This window comes from Puma concolor, chromosome B4 (assembly GCF_028749965.1).
Source record: "Puma concolor isolate L17-30 chromosome B4, mPumCon1.1.hap2, whole genome shotgun sequence".
Taxonomy (NCBI): domain Eukaryota; kingdom Metazoa; phylum Chordata; class Mammalia; order Carnivora; family Felidae; genus Puma; species Puma concolor.
This window is the reverse complement of record NC_141673.1, coordinates 61,146,576-61,169,117: the sequence shown is the minus strand read 5'-3', so window position 1 is coordinate 61,169,117 and position 22,542 is coordinate 61,146,576. Positions and strand designations below refer to the sequence as shown.

Genomic DNA, 22,542 nt, shown 5'->3' with positions numbered 1-22,542 from the left:
ATAGATCTTACACATATTTTGTTAGATTTGTACCTAAGTTGTTTATTTTTTTCTCTACTCCATTCCTGTCAAACGCTGCCTTTAAAGATTCCTACAGCGAACCCCAAAATAACAATATTAACTGGATAAGAAATGATTCTCGCCTTTATGTTTACACAATCCCCCAAAATCCGGTGGATACAAGCAAAATATATCTGAAACGTTTTGTCACGTGAGACTTCACTCGGATGCATAGGTGCTACATCTCAGCAAGCATCCAAATGGAGAACTACAGTCCAGTTTCACTTTTTAACACATAGGCTGTTTTCTGTAATTTGGTGGACTTGCTGCTTTTGTTTGCCATGTAGTGTGAGAAGAAGTAGAAAAATCTCATGAACCTGGCTGTTTTACAAGTGTAACAGTTTCACTGCCTCACACCCTCCTCAGCCTTCCTTATACACAGGGAGGTGGTGGGGGGTGACTTCCTACTTTTATTTTTTATATCCAAGTTAGTTAACATATAGTGTAAAAATGGTTTCAGGAGTAGAATTTAGTGATTCATCACTTACATATAACACTCAGTGCTCATCCCAAAAAGTGCTCCTTAATGCCCATCACCCATTTAGCCCATGCCCCCACCCAGCACCCTCAACAACCCTTAGTTTGTTCTCTGTATTAAAGAGTCTCTTACAGTTTGCCTCCCTCTCTGTTTTTATCTTATTTTTCCTTCCTTTTTCCTATGTTCATCTGTTTTGTTCTTTAAATTCCACATATGAGTGAAATCATATGATAGTTGTCTTTCTCTGACTGGCTTATTTCGCTTAGCATAATACATTCTAATTCCATCCATGTTGTTGCAAATAGCAAGATTTCATTCTTTTTGATTGCTGTGTACTATTCTATTGTATATATATGCCATATCTTCTTTATCCATTTATCAGTCGATGGACATTTGGGCTCTTTCCATAATTTGGCTATTGTTGATAGCGCTGCTATAAACATTGGAGTGCATGTGTCCTTTCAAGTCAGCATTTTTATATGCTTTGGATAAATTCCGAGTAGTAAAATTTCTGGGTCATAGGGGAGCTCTATTTTTAACTTTTTGAGGAAACTCCATACTGTTTTCCAGAGTGGCTGCACCAGTTTGCATTCCCACCAGCATTTCTCCATAACATTGCCTTGTTTCCTGAGCTGTTGATTTTAGCCATTCTGACAGGTGTGAGGTGGTATCTCATTGTGGTTTTGCTTTGTATTTCCCTAATGATGAGTGATGTTGAGCATCTTTTCATGTATCTGTTAGCCATCTGGATGTCTTCTTTGGAAAAGTGTATTTAAGTCTTTTGCCCATTTCCTCACTGGATTATTTGTATTTTGGGTGTTGAGTTTGATGAGTTCCTTATAGATTGTGGATACTAACCTTTTATCTGATATGCCATTTGAAAATATTTTCTCCCATTCCATCGGTTGCCTTTTAGTTATGTTGATTGTTTCCTTTGCTGTGCAGAAGTGTTTTTTTTTTTTTTTTTTAATCTTGATGAGGTCCCAATAGTTCATTTTTGTTTTTGTTTCCCTTGCCTCCAGAGACAAGTCTAATAAGAAGTTCTGTGGCCAAGGTCAAAGGCGTTGTTGTCTGTTTTCTCCTGTAGTATTTTGATGATTTCCTGTCCTACATTTAGGTCTTTCTGCTTTTTTAATAAACCTAATTATTATTGATCCATTTGCAGTCTTATTTAGAATTTCAAGTGCCTCTTGCCTTCAGCTTTGTCCTCATCTGAAATTGTTAAACAAATGGAAAAATCACCACTCCATGCCTATCACATATTTAAAACAATAGGTACAGTGAGTATAATATGAACTTTTTTGCATGATTTAAAATTAACAAAAAAGAATTTAATTAGAGAGAGAGTGCAAAAGTGGGGGAGGGGGCAGAGGAAGAGAAAGAGAATCTTAAGCAGACACCACACTCAGTGTGGAGCCCAACTCGGGGCTCAATCCCATGACCCTGGGATCACGACCTGAGCCAAAATCAAAAGTCAGACATTCAACTCACTGAGCCACCCAGGCACACGTTTAAAAATGTTTAATATCTTAAAAACATAGAATGTTAAGTGTAATATCAGGTTTTATCATTTTGGAGGTCTGTAAAGGTACGAACTAAAGATTTTTGGTACTTAAAATTAGTTTTGGCTTTGGAAGTGATGTCAAATTATCTTAACGTCAGGGGACTCAGTTCTGGGCAAGTCTCAGAAAAGTAGGCATGTACTGGAAAGCATCTCATTAGTGTCCATAACTTTCTATTACTTAAACTAAGGATGTATACACATCTTTTTCCTTTCATACTTTTTACAATAGGGTATTTTTTGAGGTTGCTTTTTTGGAACCTCTCCACAGTTTTCTAAACCAATAGTCAGCATTGATTTATCTTTTGTGGTATGTGTGGAAAATATTCTTTAAACTTTTGACTTGGGGGTAAACTGCTTTGAATTCAAGAAATAAAATGCCACACGAGTTTAGTAAAGAAATTTTTGTTGTGTCTTTTCCTGAAAATTAAGCGTTCTGATTTTGGGGAACTAGAGGTTGAGAAACTTTACTTCTGGTGTAAACATGGATTGATTTCTTAATACTTTGGTAATAAATAGCAACAGCAAATCCTCTCTAAGTGGTTTTTCAGGGCAATGAGTATTTGAAAAGAGCAAAACAATAAAAGGGACCAGACACTCTGTAATGACTGGCAGCTGTTGGACTTACGGTATGTTGGGAGGTGCATATGTGAAGTAAACATTATGTACCTCAGAGACAACTAAGAGATACCTTTGAAGAGGGTGAGGCTCTGCTATTACAGTGCCCATAAAGCCTTCAGTCATTCCTCTCTTCTGAAGTTTCTTTCACCTAATGTTACCACAGTATCCCATGTACAACCACAAACACTCTCAACAGGAGACACCACACATTCACGTTATTCAGTCACAGGAGATAAAACATGTTTGTTCAGCTTCTACTTGTAGTGACAGTTAGTTTCTGAGTTTAAAATACCCAGATGTATCCTTTCCAGCTGTAATTCGATTGATAACCATCCAGGTTCTGATCACCACAACTCTAAAGCTTAGGACCTGGGTGATAATTTGACTAGAATAATAATGTGGGCAAAACAATATACTGTGTATTCAATACAGGGGAAGACAAGATGATCGGGTGGGGGGAAGACAACCATAATTTAAAAGTAAGATAAACAGGAAACACTTTCCATAACAGTGTCATATTTTTATCATTAGCCCCCACACACACATTATGTAATCTTTTTTTCCCCAAAATAGTGAACGTAAGGTAACTGAGAGGATGAGTGAATGATGACACAGGGATCAGTTTTATCACATCCTGCAATGTGAAATGAATTCTTGGTTATCAAATTTAGCTGCTTCCCTTTCTGTCCCCTTCAAGTATTTTGTACTTGTCTTTTCTTAAGCATGGATGATAAGAGTACTGGAGATTTGCTATGAGAAGACAATATGGTTAAGTAATCACAACAGCCATTAAAACAAGAACACACCATTTCTCAGTACTTGAAAGCTGAAACTGTGTATTTATGTCCACAGGACTTAACTTACTTCACAAATGCTATTTTAATTGATAGTGATAGCAACTACTACTATATGGTTCCTCAGTGTCAGGACACAAGCTAGGTGATTTTTAATAATGTTTTACCCATTTAATCACCACAACCTAGAAACATAATCAAAAAGAAAATAATTTGTTTTTCTGTTATTACATTATTATAAGCATATTAATGATGAAAGACTCTAGGTACAAGTTCCAAGAACATATTCACACAGTAGTGTTTAAGTGTGACTATTTTTCAAAATTACCCAATGAAACATTTCCCATGATCCATTACTTAGGCTGAATATAATTAGTCATGTTTACTATTTCTTTCTCTATTTGCATCCACTTAGTGCTAGGAGTGAAAAACAAAAGATACAATGAGCTATTAAGTGTGTGTTCATCAGAACACCCACAATTATGAATATTTTATGTTTTATACAAGGTAATGTGACACCACGTGGTTTGCATTTAGGTTTAAATACCCCAATTATGTTAAAAATAAAAAGAAAATCAACCTTTCTTGTGGGCTGAACAATGCTTCCGGGCCCCTTTTGTTTCTTACTACTACGGTTGCTTTGGATATGCAGGCTCACTGGCTAGGAGAGCTTGAGTAACTCCTTATGTATCTTCCAATACAAAGCATCCCCTTTATACTAAACATTAATGAGATTTGGGGATTTTGTCCATGGAATTTTGTTCAAATACACTTCATCTTTAATATGTTTATCATCCCTAATTATGAGTATGTTATATATCAGAAATGTGATGTATAGCTCTAGCACCAGCCTTTGAGGAACTACCATTCTACAAACAGAGCCAGAAAATACAACACAGAAATATAATTACTGAAATATAAAATTCTTATTTTATATTCATTCCAATTCACACATATACTTTACCTTCTTTACTATCACAAATACAAGTATCTCAAATGCTTCTGGAAAATAAATGGGTAGATTTCACTGACAGTCTTACCTCTTATATCCCTCCAACTTGCCATCTTAAGATCCAATGCCAGATACTTTCCAGATGTCACAAATCCAAATCACTGTTCTTGAGGGCATTTCCAGAAGTTTGCAACAGTTAGCAGCTAAGTATTACTGTCAGAGTTAATGCTCCCTAAGATCAACCTTCAATCAATGTGTATGATAGGTGTATATGTACACAGGCCTATATGTCAATACATTTTAGGATTGTGCTTTACACTATTTCCCTTGTAAGAATAAATTTTAGTGGCCTTTTATGGTACCTGGCATAATAATGGGCAATTTAGTGGCTGTCTTCCCTTGCCTGTATCATTTTCTCACTTCTGAGTCCTTCCAAACAAATTCCTTGCACTGGTATTAAGATTTGACTACAGGGTGAAAACACTAAGATAAAAATAAAATGTTAACTCTAATTTCTACAGAATATTACTGAACATTTAAATTATTTTGGTCACCTCACTTCTCCAAAGTTGCCATAAGAAACCAGCTTTTGTTTAAAAGTTATTTATTTTGGAAGTTCTGTTCTTGATTATTCAGGGTCAAAAATAATATAATTAATTAGCTAGGATAAAGGTCAGCTCCTAAAGGAAATTATATTCAAACATATACATTTAAATAAGGCTTACAATGGGAGTAACAAGAATGAATGTCACACAGGAAGAAGTTTTTCTAAAACTTGATTCATATGAAAAACCAAACACTAAGTGAATAAGAGCAAGGGAAGAATCTAGTTTTGAATAAAGAATCAGGGTTCCACTGGATTTACAAGTTAGACATTTTAAACACTTACCTTAAATACTTAGAGTTGTGTTGTAGTGTATATCACTCAACAGTATTTATGAACAATTTATAATTTAAGATGCATGATTTTTAGGTATAGAGAGCTAAGTAATTAGGGAGTGTACTCCACTTAAGAACTTAAATCCTAACAGCCTATGTTTGACACTAAAAAGCTACTAATTGCTTCCTATTCATATTTAACATTCTCCACAATAATATTTCAGTTCCTCAGTAAAGTGGTGTAAAGGATACCAAGCTTAATCCTACTACTTATGGAGAAGGAAAAAATGAATAGTGTCCAGGACAAAGGAAATGCTTGTGAACGAAAGATAAATAATTTGAAGACCCTACTACATAGTTCCCTTTTGCTTAAACACATTGAAAAAATGTACAACATTCATAAGTGTTTCCTAGTTGGATGGTACAAATACTTTAAGGACAATGTATATTGGTAGATGCATCATAAAACCTTGGGTAACTAACTTATCTGTATATTAGTATATGTTTCATCCACTATGGCTGGGTTAGGCCATTTGTCTAAGAGGATTCCTCTGTGTTACCCTTTGAAAGGCTTCCTTTACTTCCTTGTTCCTCAAGGTATAGATAACAGGATTCAGAGCAGGGGTGACCACCGTGTACATGAGTGCAGTTGCTTTGTCTGTTTCTGGAGTGTGTACCGTCTTTGGTTGGATATAAGTGAACAAGGCAGTGCCATAGAACAGAGAAACAACCAAGATATGAGATGAACAAGTGGAGAAAGCTCTGTGTCTGCCAGCTGCTGAAGGGATTCTCAAGATGGTTACAAGAATTCGCAGGTAGGAGCACAAGATGAGCAAACAGGGAGTCATGATGAAGATCATGGAGAGAACAAACATCACAATCCTATTGTGGGAGGTATCAACACAAGCCAGTTTCATTACAGGCATGATGTCACAGAAAAAGTGCTGAATCTTTCCTGTTCCGCAGAAGGGAAGACTGAAGATCCAGGTGATCTGGGCTGACTCCACCACCACCCCAGTGGTCCAAGACGCTGTAGCCAATATCAAACACATGCGAGGGCTCATCAAGAGTGTATAACGCAGCGGGTAACAAATAGCTACAAAGCGATCATAAGCCATGGCTGCTAGCAGGGAGCATTCTGTCAGTCCCAAGATGGCAAATGTGTACATCTGAGCTGCACAACCACCCACACTTATAGTCTTGGTCTCCATCAGCAGATGCACCAGCATCTGAGGCACCACACTGGTGATGTAGCACATCTCCAGGAAGGAGAGGTTAACCAGGAAGAAATACATGGGAGTGTGTAAGGAAGTGGAGACCCAGATCAGGGAGATGATGATGAGGTTTCCTCCCACAGTAAACAAGTAAATGAGTAAGAACACAACGAAGAGCACAGGCTGTAACTCTGCTAGAGAGGAAAAAGCCACAAATGTGAATTTGGTGCAGAGGGACTGATTTCCACTCATTGTAGGCTCAGAGCCAGACATCTGTGGAGACAACAGAGAGGACAGGTAATCCTGAAGGGAATCCAGACCACCATGGTTGCCTATCAAACCGCAGCAAAGGAGCTCTTGTAGGATCAATGGTCCTACATGAGAACCTAAACATTTGGATTTATTTTGATAAATATTTCTAAATAAATGCCCAATTAAAATAGATGCAGTTTTCTTCCTGATTTTGTTTTCTAGATCTTGTGGTGTTTTCACAAAAATTAAAAGAAAACAATGGCTTTAAATTATATAATCTAATTTTTGTTTTTATCTTATTGATATTCTAATCCTATACACAGGGTATATGTAAGCAATATGGGAAGATATTCTATTGAAAAAGTTACACAAAACTTAAGCGTAGAGAGTAAAATACAAAAGTGCTATATTTAGGTTCTGAATTCCACACTTTTCTTCAAGCCATAATTAAGGGTTCAGAAGGGAGTATATTTCCAGCCATGTATCTATTTGCGTACATGAAGTTACTCATTTAGATTTGAAAAAAATAATCAAATGATTAGGCAGGCAAAATCCATGGAAACCAAAACTAACAGAATCTTCTTTCCACAACCTCAGTGTAATTTTACAGGAAATTATGAATAGGGGAACATACCTAGAACCATAAGGTGAATTTTCTTTTCCCTGTTGGTCTTCCAGACTTTCTACAATTCCAAACTGGTGGTGGAATAGGCAGTATTTTTATTCTGACTAAAGACCGAAGGGATTGTATTCACTGCACAGTTTAATTAGATTTCTCTCAAGAGGGATTTCTTCAGAAACAACAATGAACATTTGATGTAAATTTCGTTTTCATTTTTTGAACACATTTTCCAGAGAGAATCTATTACTGTTAGTTACATCAGTTAAGTTTCAATGTGTAAAATGAAAAATTTCTAATGGATTTCCATTACGCATTTGAACTAATTATTGGATTTGTGAATGTTTGCCATGGTAATCTTCTTTAAGCTCCTCCAATGGACAGTGACTGTTCAGGTCTTTGTGATATTGTAGGCACAGTGCAGGGACAAAGAAGCTCCATTAACACCACAGATGGCTTTCACTTAATTATCTATGTGGAAATTAACAACATAAATAAATAGACCTTAACAGGGCAATTCCTAATTTTGAATGCTTCTAATTAAAATAATTTGTCAGAAACGTGAACAATGTGTTTTCTGCACTTCCTCAAGAAGTGGAAAAACTCATTCATTCTGAGAATTTTTATTTTCAAACATAACACATTTTTAAATTTTGTTTCTAGTTTTATGGAGATATAATTGGAAAATAGAATTTTACATATTTAAAGTTTACACATGACAATTACATACAATATACATATAATTGTGAAATAATTTTCACAAATAGGATAATGAACACCTAAATCACCATGCATTGTTATCATTTTGAGTGTGATGACAAAGCTTAGGATATGTTGTCTTAGCAAAGTTCAAGTATACAATGCAGTATTATTAACTAATACCATCATGCTATATACATTATATCCCCAAACTTATTCATCTTATAACTGAAAGCTTTTACTCTTTGATCAACATCTCTCCATTTCTCCCACTCCCCAACTCATTCTACTCTCTGTTTCGAGTTCAATTTTTTTTAGGCTCCACATAACTGAGATCATATGGTATATGTCCTTCTGTTTCTGACTTATTTGACTTAGCCTAATGCCCTCCGAGTCCATCCATGTTGTCACAATTGGCAGTATTTCTTTATTTTTTTTATGGATAAATAATATCCCTCTTTGAAATTGGTCTTAATGATTTTTGGAGCACAGGCAAGAAAGGCAAAAATAAACAAGTGGGACTACATCAAATAAAAACGTTTCTGCACAGCAAGGGAAAGACAGTTAAGAGCATGAAACAGACTGAAGTTATTTATGGGTAAATAGAAATAAAAAAGTGAAAGAAACCAGTGGCAGCATTCTGGAAAACAGTGTGGAGGTTCCTCAAAAAATTAAAAATAGACCTACCCTATGACCCAGCAATAGCACTGCTAGGAATTTACCCAAGGGATACAGGAGTACTGATGCATAGGGGCACTTGTACCCCAATGTTTCTAGCAGCACTCTCAACAATAGCCAAATTATGGAAAGAGCCTAAATGTCCATCAACTGATGAATGGATAAAGAAATTGTGGTTTATATACACAATGGAGTACTATGTGGCAATGAGAAAGAATGAAATGTGGCCCTTTGTAGCAACATGGATGGAACTGGAGAGTGTGATGCTAAGTGAAAGGAGCCATACAGAGAAAGACAGATACCGTATGGTTTCACTCTTATGTGGATCCTGAGAAACTCAACAGAAACCCATGGGGGAGGGGAAGGAAAAAAAAAAAAAGAGGTTAGAGTGGAAGAGAGCCAAAGCATAAGAGACTCTAAAAAACTGAGAACAAACTGAGGGTTGATGGGGGGTGGAAGGGAGGTGAGGGTGAGTGATGGGTATTGAGGAGGGCACCTTTTGGGATGAGCACTGGGTGTTGTATGGAAACCAATTTGACAATAAACTTCATATATTGAAAAGAAAAAGAAAAAAAGAAACCAGTGGCAGCAACATGTGGGAGAAGTTTGCTCATGAAGGGGAAGAGATAGACAGGGTGATACCTAGAGAAAAACAAAAGACAGGATAAGATTACTTATTATTGTTATTCATTATGTTTTTAAGATGGAGAACCATATGCCATATCTGGTGTGAAGGAACCATCTGAAAAAAAGCTCTCTAGTGCTTATTTTGTAAATAAAATGATATAACATATATTTTAATATTTGAATTAAAGTACTAACTTAGAAAACTATGAACATTTCAGGGTAGAAAATTACAAACAGCCATTTATCAAAATAAGATCTGTGCTTCTAGGACCTACAATATTTGATTTGAGATAAAGAGTAACTTAGCATTTGCAACAGTATTTAGATAGTCTTTTAATATGATTAATTAATTAAGTGACAATACCGTGAATTTTATCAAAGCTTATCAGTTATTAGTAAAGTGATAGCAACTATTACTATATGGTTCCTCAGTGTCAGGACATAAGCTAGGTGATTTTTAATAATATTTTGCCCATTTAATCACCACAACCTATAAACATAATGAAAAATAAAATAATTTGTTTTCTGTTATTACATTATGATAAACATATTAAAGATAAAGTGTATTTGAACAAAATTCCATGGACAAAATCTCAAAATCTCATTCATGTTTAGTGTAAAGGGGATTCTCTCTTTCTCTGTGTCTGTGGGATTGTGGGTGATCATCTCCCATGCTCAGATTTTTGGTCTCAGGCCGCAGTGTTTGGCAGAAATCGTGATTTTTCAGAACACTGGAAGGTGCCCACAACTGGCACTAGTGTTTTTTTTTTTTTTTTTTTGGTCACTTCAAAGCTCCTATAGACAGTCCTTTGCTTTTCCATACAAGAGTAAGCTTAGCAATGCTTTGCTTCATTCTAGGTCAGGCTGCCTGCAGATATAGACCCTTTCCTCTGCTGCCTTATTGCCAGTTACATTATATACAGTATATTAAAGGAGTTTATTAATACTGTACTGTAGTCAACATCCATGCGAACATATACAATGACCCCCATGCAGAAAAAATGTTGAAAAGAAAGATGGTAAGAAGAAGGAGGTTATTTTAGTGGAAATTAAGAAGGAAATCATCGAGAAGTACGAACAAGGTATGCGAGTGACCGAAATTGCAAGATTTTGTAAGAAGTTTACATTTGCATCTTGTCCGCAAAGAAGAAGGAGAAAAAGGTGGAGGAATCCTTCACTTCAAACGAGATTAGGGAGAAGGGTAAAATGTGAGAAATGGCAAAATTTTGTAGAAAGGAACCACATGAATAAGGCTGTAGTGCGAGCGATGAATCTGTTTAACAATAATGCAATGTCACATTTCTGTGAAATCCTCAAAAGGAGGCAAAAACAAGTGTCATTGTCTGGGTTCCTTGTTAAAGTTGCACAAAAAGAAAAAGATTCCATTAAGTCAATAGAAAGCAGAGATTCCACTAGTGATAGTGAAAGTTGTTCTACACAAACTCTCTTGTCTCCCTCACACCAGCCATAAAGCTTTTTTTCAAAGGTAAGCACAGATTAATTTATTTTTCTTTACACTTTGTATTTTCTTTATTATTTTGCATTATATTGCAGTATTGCAATCATTTTTATATGAATATTTTTGGGTTGTGGAATGAATCATCTGAGTTTCCATTATTTCTTGGGGGGAAATTCATTTTGATATACAAGTGCTTTGGATTATAAGCACTTTTCCAGAAAAACTTGTGTTCGCAAACCAAGGTTTTACTGTACTAACATCTCTTCTATTATTACACACAAAAACAGTTTGTGAAAGACTTGATTGTGTGTTTTTGTGTTTGTTTTGTTGTAAATTGGTAGAATTTTCTGGTGAAGTCATCTGGGTCTATTTTGGGGGGAAATTTTTTTGACTACTGATTCATCTTTTGCAAAATTGTATGTCTAATCCAGTTATCCATTTTTTCTTGAGTCAGTTTTAGAAAACTATTTTTTTTTCCTCAGTGTTATCTTTATTTGACACTCATTCTTTTTTAATCTGGAATACCTGAATAGAGATACCTTTTATTTATTATTTATTACTTTTTTATTATTTGCTTTATTTTCTGAGTGTATCTTGCCAGAACATTGCCAAATTTTATCTTTTCAAAGATCAATGCTGGGTCCACTAATATTCTCCTCTGTACATAACATTTTGTTTCACTAATCTCTGATGTTTTCTTTGTAATTTATTTCCTTCCATTTCCTTTTTTTTATTTATTTCATTTTTTATTAAAAATTTTTTTTAATGTTTATTTTTACTTTTAGGGAGAGAAAGAGAGACAGAGCATGAGAGAGGGAGGAGCATAGAGAGAGGGAGACACAGAATCCGAAGCAGGCTCCAGGGTCTGAGCTGTCAGCACAGAGCTTGACACGGGACTCGAACTCATGAACCAGGAGATCATGACCTGAGCCAAAGTCAGATGCTTAATTGACTGATCCACTGAGACGCCCCAAATTTATTTCATGTTTTTAAATGTTTTATTTATTTTGAGAAAGAGAGAGAGAAAGGGAGCAAGCAAGCACTAGCAGGGGAGGGGTAGGGAGAAAGGGAGAAAGGGAGAAAGAGAATCCCAAGAAGGCTCCATGTTCAGTGTGGAGTCTGATGCAGGGTTTGATCTCACGACCATGAGATCATGACCTGAGCCAAAAACAAGAATCGGAGGCTTAACAGACTCTTTATGAGTCACCCAGGCACACTTTCCTTCCATTTTCATTGGGTTTAACTTACTATTGTTTTGAAAATTCTAGGGATGAATTGTTGTCATTATTTCTTGTTGTAATTAAAAGCAAACATATGAATTGTACTTTAATTAGGAATTTTATGAATTCCAGATAATGTTTTTGGCAAGTCAACATGGCAGGAAGATCAATGGCTCCTCAAAGATGTCCATGCCCTAAGCCCCCAAAGCTGTGAACATGTTAACTTGTATGGAAAAAAGGCATTTTGTAGATGTAAAAATAGTAGAGACTTTAATATGGGGAGATTATTCTGAGAAATCTGAGTTGGCTCAATCTAATCACGTGAATTCTTAGAAATGACTCTTAGAATGCAACTCTTGATCTTGGGGTCCTGAGTTCAAAGCCCACGTTGGGAGGATTTTATTTAAGTTAAAAAAAATGAAACGTGTAAACTATGTTCATTACATTTTTTTAAAAGATACATCCCTCAGTTTAAAGCACACAAATAGATTTTACACATCTTAAGTGTTTACACACTTTTCACATTTACACACCACATTTGGTGTGAGTTTAATTTGTGTTCATCACCTTCTAAGAACTTGGATTCCTCAGGATTAATTCACATATTGAAATTCCAAAACTGAAATTTATGGACCAAATCCTAGACGAATGTAAGGACATACTTTATCTTTATTCAAGAGCCACTAGATAGCCTATCCTGCTGACATATCTTCATTCTTTACTCTTTCAAAATGAATCTCATGGTTATAAATGATACAGATTCACAAGAAGTTGCAAAGATAGTACAGGGTGGTCACGTGCACATTTTAGTTAAACATAAAGCAGGACATCAAACACACTAAGTTGACATTTTACAAAATGTGAATACACGTGAATGGCTCTATACCATTTTATTGCATGTGTAGATTCATGTAACCACTATTAGCGATTATGGTTGAGTTTTGTAAAAAGTTTTTGAAGGGGTGTGAAATATCTATGGAAGAAAAAAACAATAAACATGTGAAGATAAAAAGTTAATTTTGTTAAATTAGAATTATAATGCAATCTTTTTGAGATGGGCATCTGTGTCTAGTGTACCTTTCAAACCTGCTGTTTAGCACAGTGCCTGTCACTTCGTAGGTGAAGAAAAAAATCTATGGAAAAGAATCACTGATGTTTTTTCAGGCAAATGCAAATGTGTAACAACTGGAAAATTATCAGCTAAAATAGTTATGATGAATGACTCACAAGGTGGCAGTAATATATACTTAGGGGATGCGTCGTACAAGATGACTTTAGGAACTGGCCAGGAGCTAGACTACCGTAAAGTGGCAATTGGACACTTACACACTGAGCTTACACAGTGTATTTAGTGGGTAGTTGTCTCCATCTAGTAAATTGAAAGAGCTTTAGAAATTCCAAAAATAAAATATTCCAAGTATTAAAAAAGAAAAAAGAAAAATTACTTACTTTTTTTTGGCATTAACTTAGACATTATAAGATACTACTTCCATGGAATGTTATATGAAATTTGGTACTGTCTACAGTGTTCTCCTATTAAAACAAACCTACAGCCAAACTATTTAGGGTATAAGACTGCAATAAAATATGTGCCAATTATCAGCTTAACTTGAGGTGTTTAATCATTTGAAATGATTATTACTAGAAAAATATATGTTTAAGATAACATTTACAAATGAATTAAAATTTGAAATTTAAAAATCATGTAAGTTTCAAGGACGTAGTACAAATCTCTTTTGTCAGTATTGGACCAAATTCTATTCCATAAAAAATACAAAAATCTTACAGGGAAAATGAAAATCTCTGTTCCTTATACAGTCTTGGCATATTAATAGTTGTAATCCTGAGGGATTTGACCAGTGTGCCCAATAGACCCACCACAAAATATCTATTATTGAAAAATACATATTGAATTGCAGTCATTATACCTTAAAAAATATAGACAGTTTCATGAAAATTCTACATTCTCCACTATGAGATTTAAACAGGTGTGTAATTAATAGTAGTTCCTTCTAATATCCCTTGGGTCATTTCCCCAAAGCCAGTCACACTTTTAAATATTACTACTAAAATATATCCACCACTTAGTGCCACTGCAAAGCAGGTTAGTGTGTCCAAGGTATTTGCTTAGTTCTGAAAATTTGAACCAATAAACAAAATTATGTATCTTTAAAGTTGTCATGAAACTTCTAATTAAAGAAGAAATACAAGGTTTTATTTGGTAAGATATATCCAGATATTCTTTATGGCTTATTTCTTCCCTCAATTAAAAAAAAAAACTCATGTTATCTGCATATCTGTGTATAATAAAAACATTTTAAGACAAGTAAATATAGGACTTTATGGAAAAAGGAATAAGCTCATAATTCATTAAAATAAAACAAAAAGTAATGGGGTCCTTGTTCTGTCTAGAAAGCTATAGAATGGTAAAGAAATGAGCATGAAGAAAAAAATGAGAGTTGTGTACTTAAGGAATGCTGTGGATTACAACCATGCAAAGTCTTTTCAATTCAGAGACTGGGTTCATTCATTTTCCAATTAAGTAACTACACTTTGTGTTGTACTGTTCCCGTAAGAGACATGTAATGATGATTTCAGCTTTGTCTGGTGTTCCAAATACTGATGATGTAATTGCAAAGATCCATAATCAATTGTTTCAATGGGAAAATATATATTTGGGAGAAACCTGGCTAGAATGAAAGGTAAAATCTGTTTCTTCAGAAATGTTGGAAGCTGACCAGCTTAGTAAGAAGTGAAAGAGCTCTTTGGACTCCTGAGATATAGCCAGCTAAGTTAGTGGACTTAAGTAAATGTCATTAAGTTATCAAAATGCTATGCAGCAAGTAAAATTTTATATTCTCTAGAGCATGTAGTAATCATGGCAACTCGGTCACAGTTTGTGAATTTTAAAAAAGATAATATAAATCTGTGGTATTGCTTGTAATCACTGCTGACAAATCTTTCCCAAAGAGGATATATGCAATGTAGTCAGTAGGGTTTTTAGCATTATAACAGGAATGAGAGGAACACTTGGAGACACATTCTATGATATTATCCACCCTTAATTTTCCAAAATTTTGAATTTAAATGTGCCCAGGCATGGTGAAAAATTTACAACACTAATTTTCAAGCAATCAAGAAAATGGTGATTTTCTTGGATAGCCTTATTCTTATTTTACATTAGAGACCATGGATGGTACACTGTAGAGCTTGATCACTCAAAGTTCAGCCATTCAACCTAGCATTGCTTTCTGTGGCATCAATATCAGAGTTCTGAGGGGCGGTAGTGGCTCGGGCATTTTAGGCATAACTAAAAATCATAATATAATAAATATAAATGAATAAATTACAATAAAATATGGATACTTTCATCAACTCTCATATTCTTATTTTTCTCCAAATAATGGAGTAATTTTAGTGCCATGACAAGTATAGAATTGTTGCAAAATGCTGGTGAGAATGAAAATACATGTGAAGCTTTTTATCAGTTTTGCTAAATGTACCAATAACAATGTTGTTGTTCTTTCACTGATGATGAGAATGGTATTGAAGTATGTTTTGCAATAATGGTGAGAGGCTAATGGGCACAATTACCGTTACATCTGTCCCTGTGATTCTGGGACTTCTAGGGGAATGGAGAGTGTGGGAGCACCAACATTCCTTTCCTTATGCTACTGAGGAAGTTGGCTTCAGAACTTAGAGTAAGCAAAATAGACAAGTGAGAGAGTATCACAAGTACATATATTTGGGATGGAATTAAAGCAGAATTCTTCGAATGAGCCACTTATTTCAGAATGGATCCAGAAGCTGTGAGTTTTCAGCTCCTTTCTTTCAGAGGGGAAATCTGTTTTAAATATTTTTACTATAGAAGGAAGTAGTTAAGTATCTTTCTGAATTAAATTAGAAAGTGTACTGTAAAATAGTAGATCCAATATTCACCTAACCCCACTATTAAAAAAAAAAAAAAACATTGTTCATCTCAGTCTCAACGTAGCATTATGAGTAATTATTTTTCCAATATGTTTCTGACATTACTAATGTCTGCTATGCTATTGCTGAGTAAAGCTTGTACAGAAAATATTTGTCTAATTCTACTTTTGGTCACAATACTTAATTCTAAATAAGATATAGCAATTGAGTTCATAATAAATGAGTGAATACTTTTATGGCTAGATTTTTAGTGGACGCACAATAGTGACTAACTCTCACTTCTGACCATGCAGTTTTGGAAATGATTGACAGTCTATTCAGAGTTTAGCTAAACTACCTCACGATGCTGCTGACTTGACATCTTTTTGGGGTAGCCAGATTGCCTGCAGGGCCCTTGAACTGGTATTAACCTCCCCCTGGCCGCCGCTTGAATGCAAACCTTAGGTAACAGCCCAGAATCACAAGTAAATATAAGCTCCTGATATGATTCCCCAACCGCCTTTGTGATAAATCATAGATTCCCCTGTCTCCTGGGGCTTTCTCCTTAGCCCTTAGATAAAAACCCCAAGAAAGCATACCCAAGTCATGCTCTTTTTGGTCTAAATTGACCAAACTGGCCTTAGCCAGGGAACCCCAAAGTACCCCACTCTCAGATTCTAATACAAGTATGTGCCCCAGCTCCTGCTTCACTCTCTCTGCCTGCACTGTGCCTTGACTTCCCCATGTGGCACCTTGGGTGAGCTGTGTGCCTCCTCCAGGACCAGTGAGTAATAAATTTCTCTATTTTGCTTTCCCTTGTGGTCTTTTGTTGAATCCTAGTTCAACATCCTACCCATCTCTACTTAATGATAACTGAATTTGGAAGGAGGACTTCTCTATTCAAAGTCACAATTGTTCAGAAGGATTTTTAAGCCCAACACAAATAATAGGACCATACTTATGTCAGTAGTAGAAATAGGGGCCCAGGGAAGTCAAATTATGGTTCAAGAGACAATATTAAAAATCACATAAGTTAGTAGCCCCAGGAAGATTACAGAAAAACACCAAAATCAAACATGTAAGTTATGCTTATTTTTTACTATGTTTATCAATTGTTTTTCATATATACATACATGTGTGTGCACATGTAAACGTATATGTAAATGTATATGTACATAGAAGATGATGGTGTGGAGTACACACTCCATTCTTATAAACATGCAATCTATATCCTAAAAGATTCCAAAAGTCAAACTCGCCCATAATTTCTCTTTTTGTTCCCTGGATTTATTTCATATTTTTAAAAATTAGTAGATGATTCTATTTTAAATATCATCTGCCTAAACTACTTCTACTCAATCCTGACAACGGCATGCCTCTGATGAAGAACATGAGCTGCAGGTTGTGACTACTGACAAAAAAAAAAAAAAAACAAACCTGCACCTACGTGATAAGCAATTAGTAGGAGTCGTGCAAAATATTTCTTTGATCTTGCTTATATTTTATTGTAAACATTATTTCTGCACCAGAGGAATAGAACGATGAGATGCCTGAGCACAGGGATGCTTTTATGGATTTTATTGATATATTTGAGATTATACCTGTATTTAAACAATATCCTTTCGTGCACATATTTGATTCTTACAGAGAAACTAGTCTGAGACATGATTTGTGAAAATCACACCAGAGTCACTGAATTTCTTCTTCTCGGTTTTACAAATAACCCTGAGATGCAAGTTTCCCTCTTTATTTTGTTCCTGGTCATCTATACAGTCACTTTGTTGGGCAACTTCCTTATCGTCACAGTTACCAGTGTGGATCCTGCTCTTCAAACACCCATGTACTTCTTTCTCCGAAACCTATCACTTCTCGAAGTCTGTTTTACCTTGGTCATGGTGCCGAAGATGCTGGTCGATCTAGTGTCTCCAAGGAAAATCATCTCTTTTGTCGGCTGTGGTGCCCAGATGTACTTTTTCTTCTTCTTTGGCAGCTCTGAATGTTTTCTTCTGTCTATGATGGCTTATGATCGCTTTGTGGCCATCTGTAACCCTCTCCGTTATTCAGTCATAATGAATAGGTCCCTGTGCTTGTGGATGGCTGTCGGCTCTTGGATGTCTGGTGTTCCTGTCTCTATGCTACAAACAGCTTGGTTGATGGCCCTTCCTTTCTGTGGACCAAATACCATAGACCACTTTTTTTGTGATGGTCCTCCGGTGTTGAAACTAGTCACTCAGGACACAAGCATGTATGAAATGCAAGCGCTTGCCTCCACACTACTGTTTATTATGTTTCCTTTTTCCCTCATTTTGGTCTCCTACATCCGCATTATCACAACTGTTCTCAGGATGCCATCTGCTACTGGTCGCCAGAAGGCATTCTCCACCTGTTCATCACACCTCATTGTGGTATCCCTTTTCTATGGAACCGCCAGCTTGACCTACTTACGGCCCAAATCCAGCCAGTCCCCTGAAAGCAAGAAGCTAGTGTCATTGTCATACACTGTCATCACTCCTATGTTAAATCCGATCATCTACAGCCTAAGGAACAATGAAGTGAAGGGGGCTGTCAAGAGGACAGTCACTCAAAAAGTCTTGCAGAAGTTAGATGTGTTTTGAATTCTATTGTCTAGAGGGTTTCTAAGCAAAGCAGGGGCAGCAGGACCCACTGACAAAAGCTTAAAAAGAATATAAGATTTGCTTTGATTTTGTCAGTATCACTTACCGTGATGGATGGATCTCAGTGTATCAGTCTGAGTCTCAGCAAGAGATGGATGGTACTTTCAAATTGGAATCATTGAGAGAATATTAATGAGGGGGCTCTTAACAAACTGGGGGATGGAGTTAGATAACTGTCACACAGCTCATAGGATGGAAATTCCATATCTCTTGCCCTGAAGGGACAAAGAGGAGTATGAACTGGAACCAGGATGATCCTACTACAATAAATAAAAGTCACTCAACAGGAATTCTGGTTTTTAGTAGAGGAAGGTAGCCATCCCAGTCTTATTCCATCCTGACTCTCAAATTTGCCGATTCCTGTTCTTCATCCAACCAAATCTGAGGGGCACCTGTGTGGCTCAGTTGGTTGAGGTCCAACTCTTGATCTGCTCAGGTCATAATCTTGCAGTTTATGAGTTGAAGCCCCACATCTAGCTCTGCACAGCTAGTGCATAGCCTGGTTGGGATTCTCTCTCTCTCTCTCTCTCTCTCTCTCTCTCTCTCTCTCTCTGTCCCTCCACCACTCTTGCTCTCTTGTTCTCTCAAAAGAAATAAATAAACTTAAAAAAAATCTGAGACAGAGGGCAAGGATGTCTATTGGTGCAGTATATAAAGGCCAGCCTTGTGGGGCACAAATCAGAATAGAAAATCATGAAGTGTAAATGAAAATATTCACCACAAACCGCTATACATTCTGCAGCTAATGTGATGCAAATATAATCATGTACTGTGTTTTACTAACTTTTTAAAATATGTATTAAAAGGTAGAGACTTCTAGTTGCCAAGAATTCATGGTTCAAATTGTTTATATGTGTAGCTGTTTTAAATGAAGTTATTTAATAAGATTATTTTAGTATTAACATTTGATGATGTGGGTCTGGACTTTTTTGATCGTTGGCTAAATCATCTATTCATTTTTACTAATTAACTTTTACTTATTAGAATTTAAACAAAAAATACTTGCTGGACACTATAGTAAAACCAAAAGAGTAGTGATAATAATAGAAAACATGATCTATCAAGTCACTGTCTTTAATGTCCATGCAACAACCCAACAGGTAGATCTTATTATACATTTAATTTTCTAAAAGACATATTGGAATCAGAAAATTTAAGACTCTTGACAAGGCAAAGAGTTGTTGAGAGGTAGCCACAAGAATTTAAATTCAGACCCTTCTGTGTTTGAAATTCAATATGGTAATGTGTTAAAAATCTCTAGTCACATTTTCATCCAGATAGAGCATGATTATAGATGGGATTTTTTTTTTAATTGACACCTTAAATGCCTTCAAACAACTAAGAAGACAAAATGTGACTGGGTCAAATGTAATTTTGGAAACTGTAATATTTCCCAGAGCATAAAGATACATTGGCTTTGAATATGCAACTTATATCTAATAATATCTGTTGCTCCAAGTCTTCATTAGCAATTAGCCTTTTTTCAAAATTGTATAGACTTGTTTTTAAGCGGTAACCAACCTCCATCATTCTTGGTCAATTTCCAGGAAAAATTTAAATCATCACAAATATGCAACTTGAGATAACTATTTTAATTTAAATGCAATTCCCTGAGATTTGTAGCCATTGACTATATTGGGAATTTAGGGTAAGAAATATCAGTTTCTTTAAATCTTTCTCCTTCAAAGGCCTTTTAGTTTTTTAAGTTAAATGCATATATCCCAAAATTAATGTCACTAAGTTCAGTGACCATCTGGTAAGACTGTTGCAACGTTTTTCTACTAGTTGTGTGTGACTCATGAGTAGATTGTGAGTTTTTAAAATCAGTTTAGTAGTGCATGTGTATGCATTTAATAAGCTAGCGTAATACAAACTAGAATAGAATAACACAACAATTTATGAAAACAGTCAATGGCAAGTAAATGCTAACTGAGTGTTTGATAGTACTGTTGTGAAAATAACAGAAAATATAGGATCAGATCTCACATGTTAAATGGTATGCTTTAGTTATGCATATATTATGTTTTGAATAAAATGTAAAATTGATTTCTTCTTGTAAGATGCCAGCCAAAATTTTCATAAGTCATTCATCTATTGCATATCTTATATGATTTATAATCCCTGGCTTCTTGAAAGGAATTTATAACACGATTACTATGTTTCATATAGTTTCATTAAAATTGATGTAAGTCATAAAGCCACAGACTGTTTGAGACATTTTTTTCTTCAGGCTTGTCATCCTCAATTTACAGCTTGGTTTTTTCTTTAGAGTTCCAAAAGCCAATTAATAGAGTCATTATTATATCCAGAGAGATGATTGAAAGTATTGATTTGATAAGTAATTCACCACCCCTGCCAAAATGCTAAGATTTTCATCACTAATAGTATTCTAGAGTTTTCTTTGGAAAGATATTTTTATCATTGTCTTTATGGTGATATGATTGACTCTTTTAGTGATAGTGAAAAAACATTTTGTAAAGAGTGTTTCTTAGGTTTATAATTCATTAGAGCACTTCTATATATATGTCCCCTTATTGTCATTTATAAGCTTTTCCGGAAATATCTCCTCCAAATGTCTTTCAGTTTGAGTGTCAGAAGATGCCCTCAAAGACCAAACCTGGCACCCCTAAAATAAGAATTGGTTAGTTCAGGGGCACCTGTGGCTCAGTTGGTTAAGCAACCAGTGTAGGCTGGGGTCATGATCTCATGGTTCGTGAGTTTGAGCCCTGGATCGGGCTCTGTGCTAACAGCTCAGAGCCTGGAGCCTGCTTGGGATTCTGTGTCTCCCTTTCTCTCTCTCTGCTCCCCCCACACACTCATTTTCTCTCTCTCTCTCTCTCTCTCTCTCTCAAAAGTAAATATTAAAAGACAAACAAATTTTAAAAAATTGGTTAGTTCAGTTTATGTATTATCCAATCCTGTCACATGTATGAGAACTGAGGGAAGAAGAATGAGCTATCAACGTGGTTGATATTTAAATATAGCTTAAAAATTCTATTTTGCTTTATTTCAATGACAATCAAGTCAAATTTGTGAATCCAATCCAATGTATAGAATTGCTTTATTTATTTAACATGGAGGAAATAACACTGTCCCAAGGGAGTTTTAAATTTGGTTAGGAGACAAAACTTAAGAGCTTTAGTAAAAATACAATTATGTAATGAAGTCATAAAGCAAAATTCTCAATATACCAAAATCAATGCTACGAAATGCACATACATGCACATTTATAAACTCGTTTTATTAAATAATGTTGATAGTGAGTGCTGTGGATTTTCAGGTAGTAAAGAGAATAAAATGCACTCACAATGTTGATTCATTATGGAATGAAACCCACATATTTGGTAGTCAGATAATCACTATTTTGAATCAAGATCCAATACACAATAACTATTTATCCTCCATGAAACCTCATCTCTAGCACAGATTTGTGGCAAAGTCATGTCAGCTTTCATTGTGCTATTACAATTCGGTACATTCAGAAAGGCGGGAACAGTGATCATTCACTAACTGCTTAGCCTCTGGACTCCTCATTTTTGAGTCTTAGGAAAGGAAGGCAGAAAACATTTCCCATGGAGGAAATCTGAAGGTCATGTATGTATTTTACCAGACTCCCTTACAGCCAGTTAAGCTAGCTCAACTGATAAGATACTGAATTCTGATTTAACAATGCAAAGAAATGGAGACAGTGGGGATCCACCTGAAGCCAGTGGGTCCCAGTTTCCAGGGCCATGGAGACTGCAGTGACAGTGTCCAGAGATTGATGCAGTATACTTCTCACTATCTTTTCAATATGTTTCCTGGGTAAATCATGAAAAGTCAGTTTGAGTTTTTTTGGATTCCTT

General features: G+C 35.6%; 2 protein-coding genes across 2 annotated transcripts; one reads left to right on the top strand and one right to left on the bottom strand.

Moving 5' to 3' along the window:
* Positions 1–5,869: 5,869 nt before the first annotated feature.
* Positions 5,870–6,832, bottom strand: LOC112863729 (olfactory receptor 10C1-like). The gene has a single exon (XM_025926873.2). It carries the CDS (start codon positions 6,830–6,832, stop codon positions 5,870–5,872), a length of 963 nt encoding a protein of 320 aa, XP_025782658.2.
* Positions 6,833–17,686: 10,854 nt separating this feature from the next.
* On the top strand, positions 17,687–18,637 carry OR10A7 (olfactory receptor family 10 subfamily A member 7). The gene has a single exon (XM_025926874.1). It carries the CDS (start codon positions 17,687–17,689, stop codon positions 18,635–18,637), a length of 951 nt encoding a protein of 316 aa, XP_025782659.1.
* Positions 18,638–22,542: the final 3,905 nt, after the last annotated feature.

Bases quoted from the DNA above. Each gene is read 5' to 3' on its own strand.
- LOC112863729 (XM_025926873.2), bottom strand. From the start codon at position 6,832: ATGTCTGGCTCTGAGCCTACAATGAGTGGAAATCAGTCCCTCTGCACC.
- OR10A7 (XM_025926874.1), top strand. From the start codon at position 17,687: ATGATTTGTGAAAATCACACCAGAGTCACTGAATTTCTTCTTCTCGGT.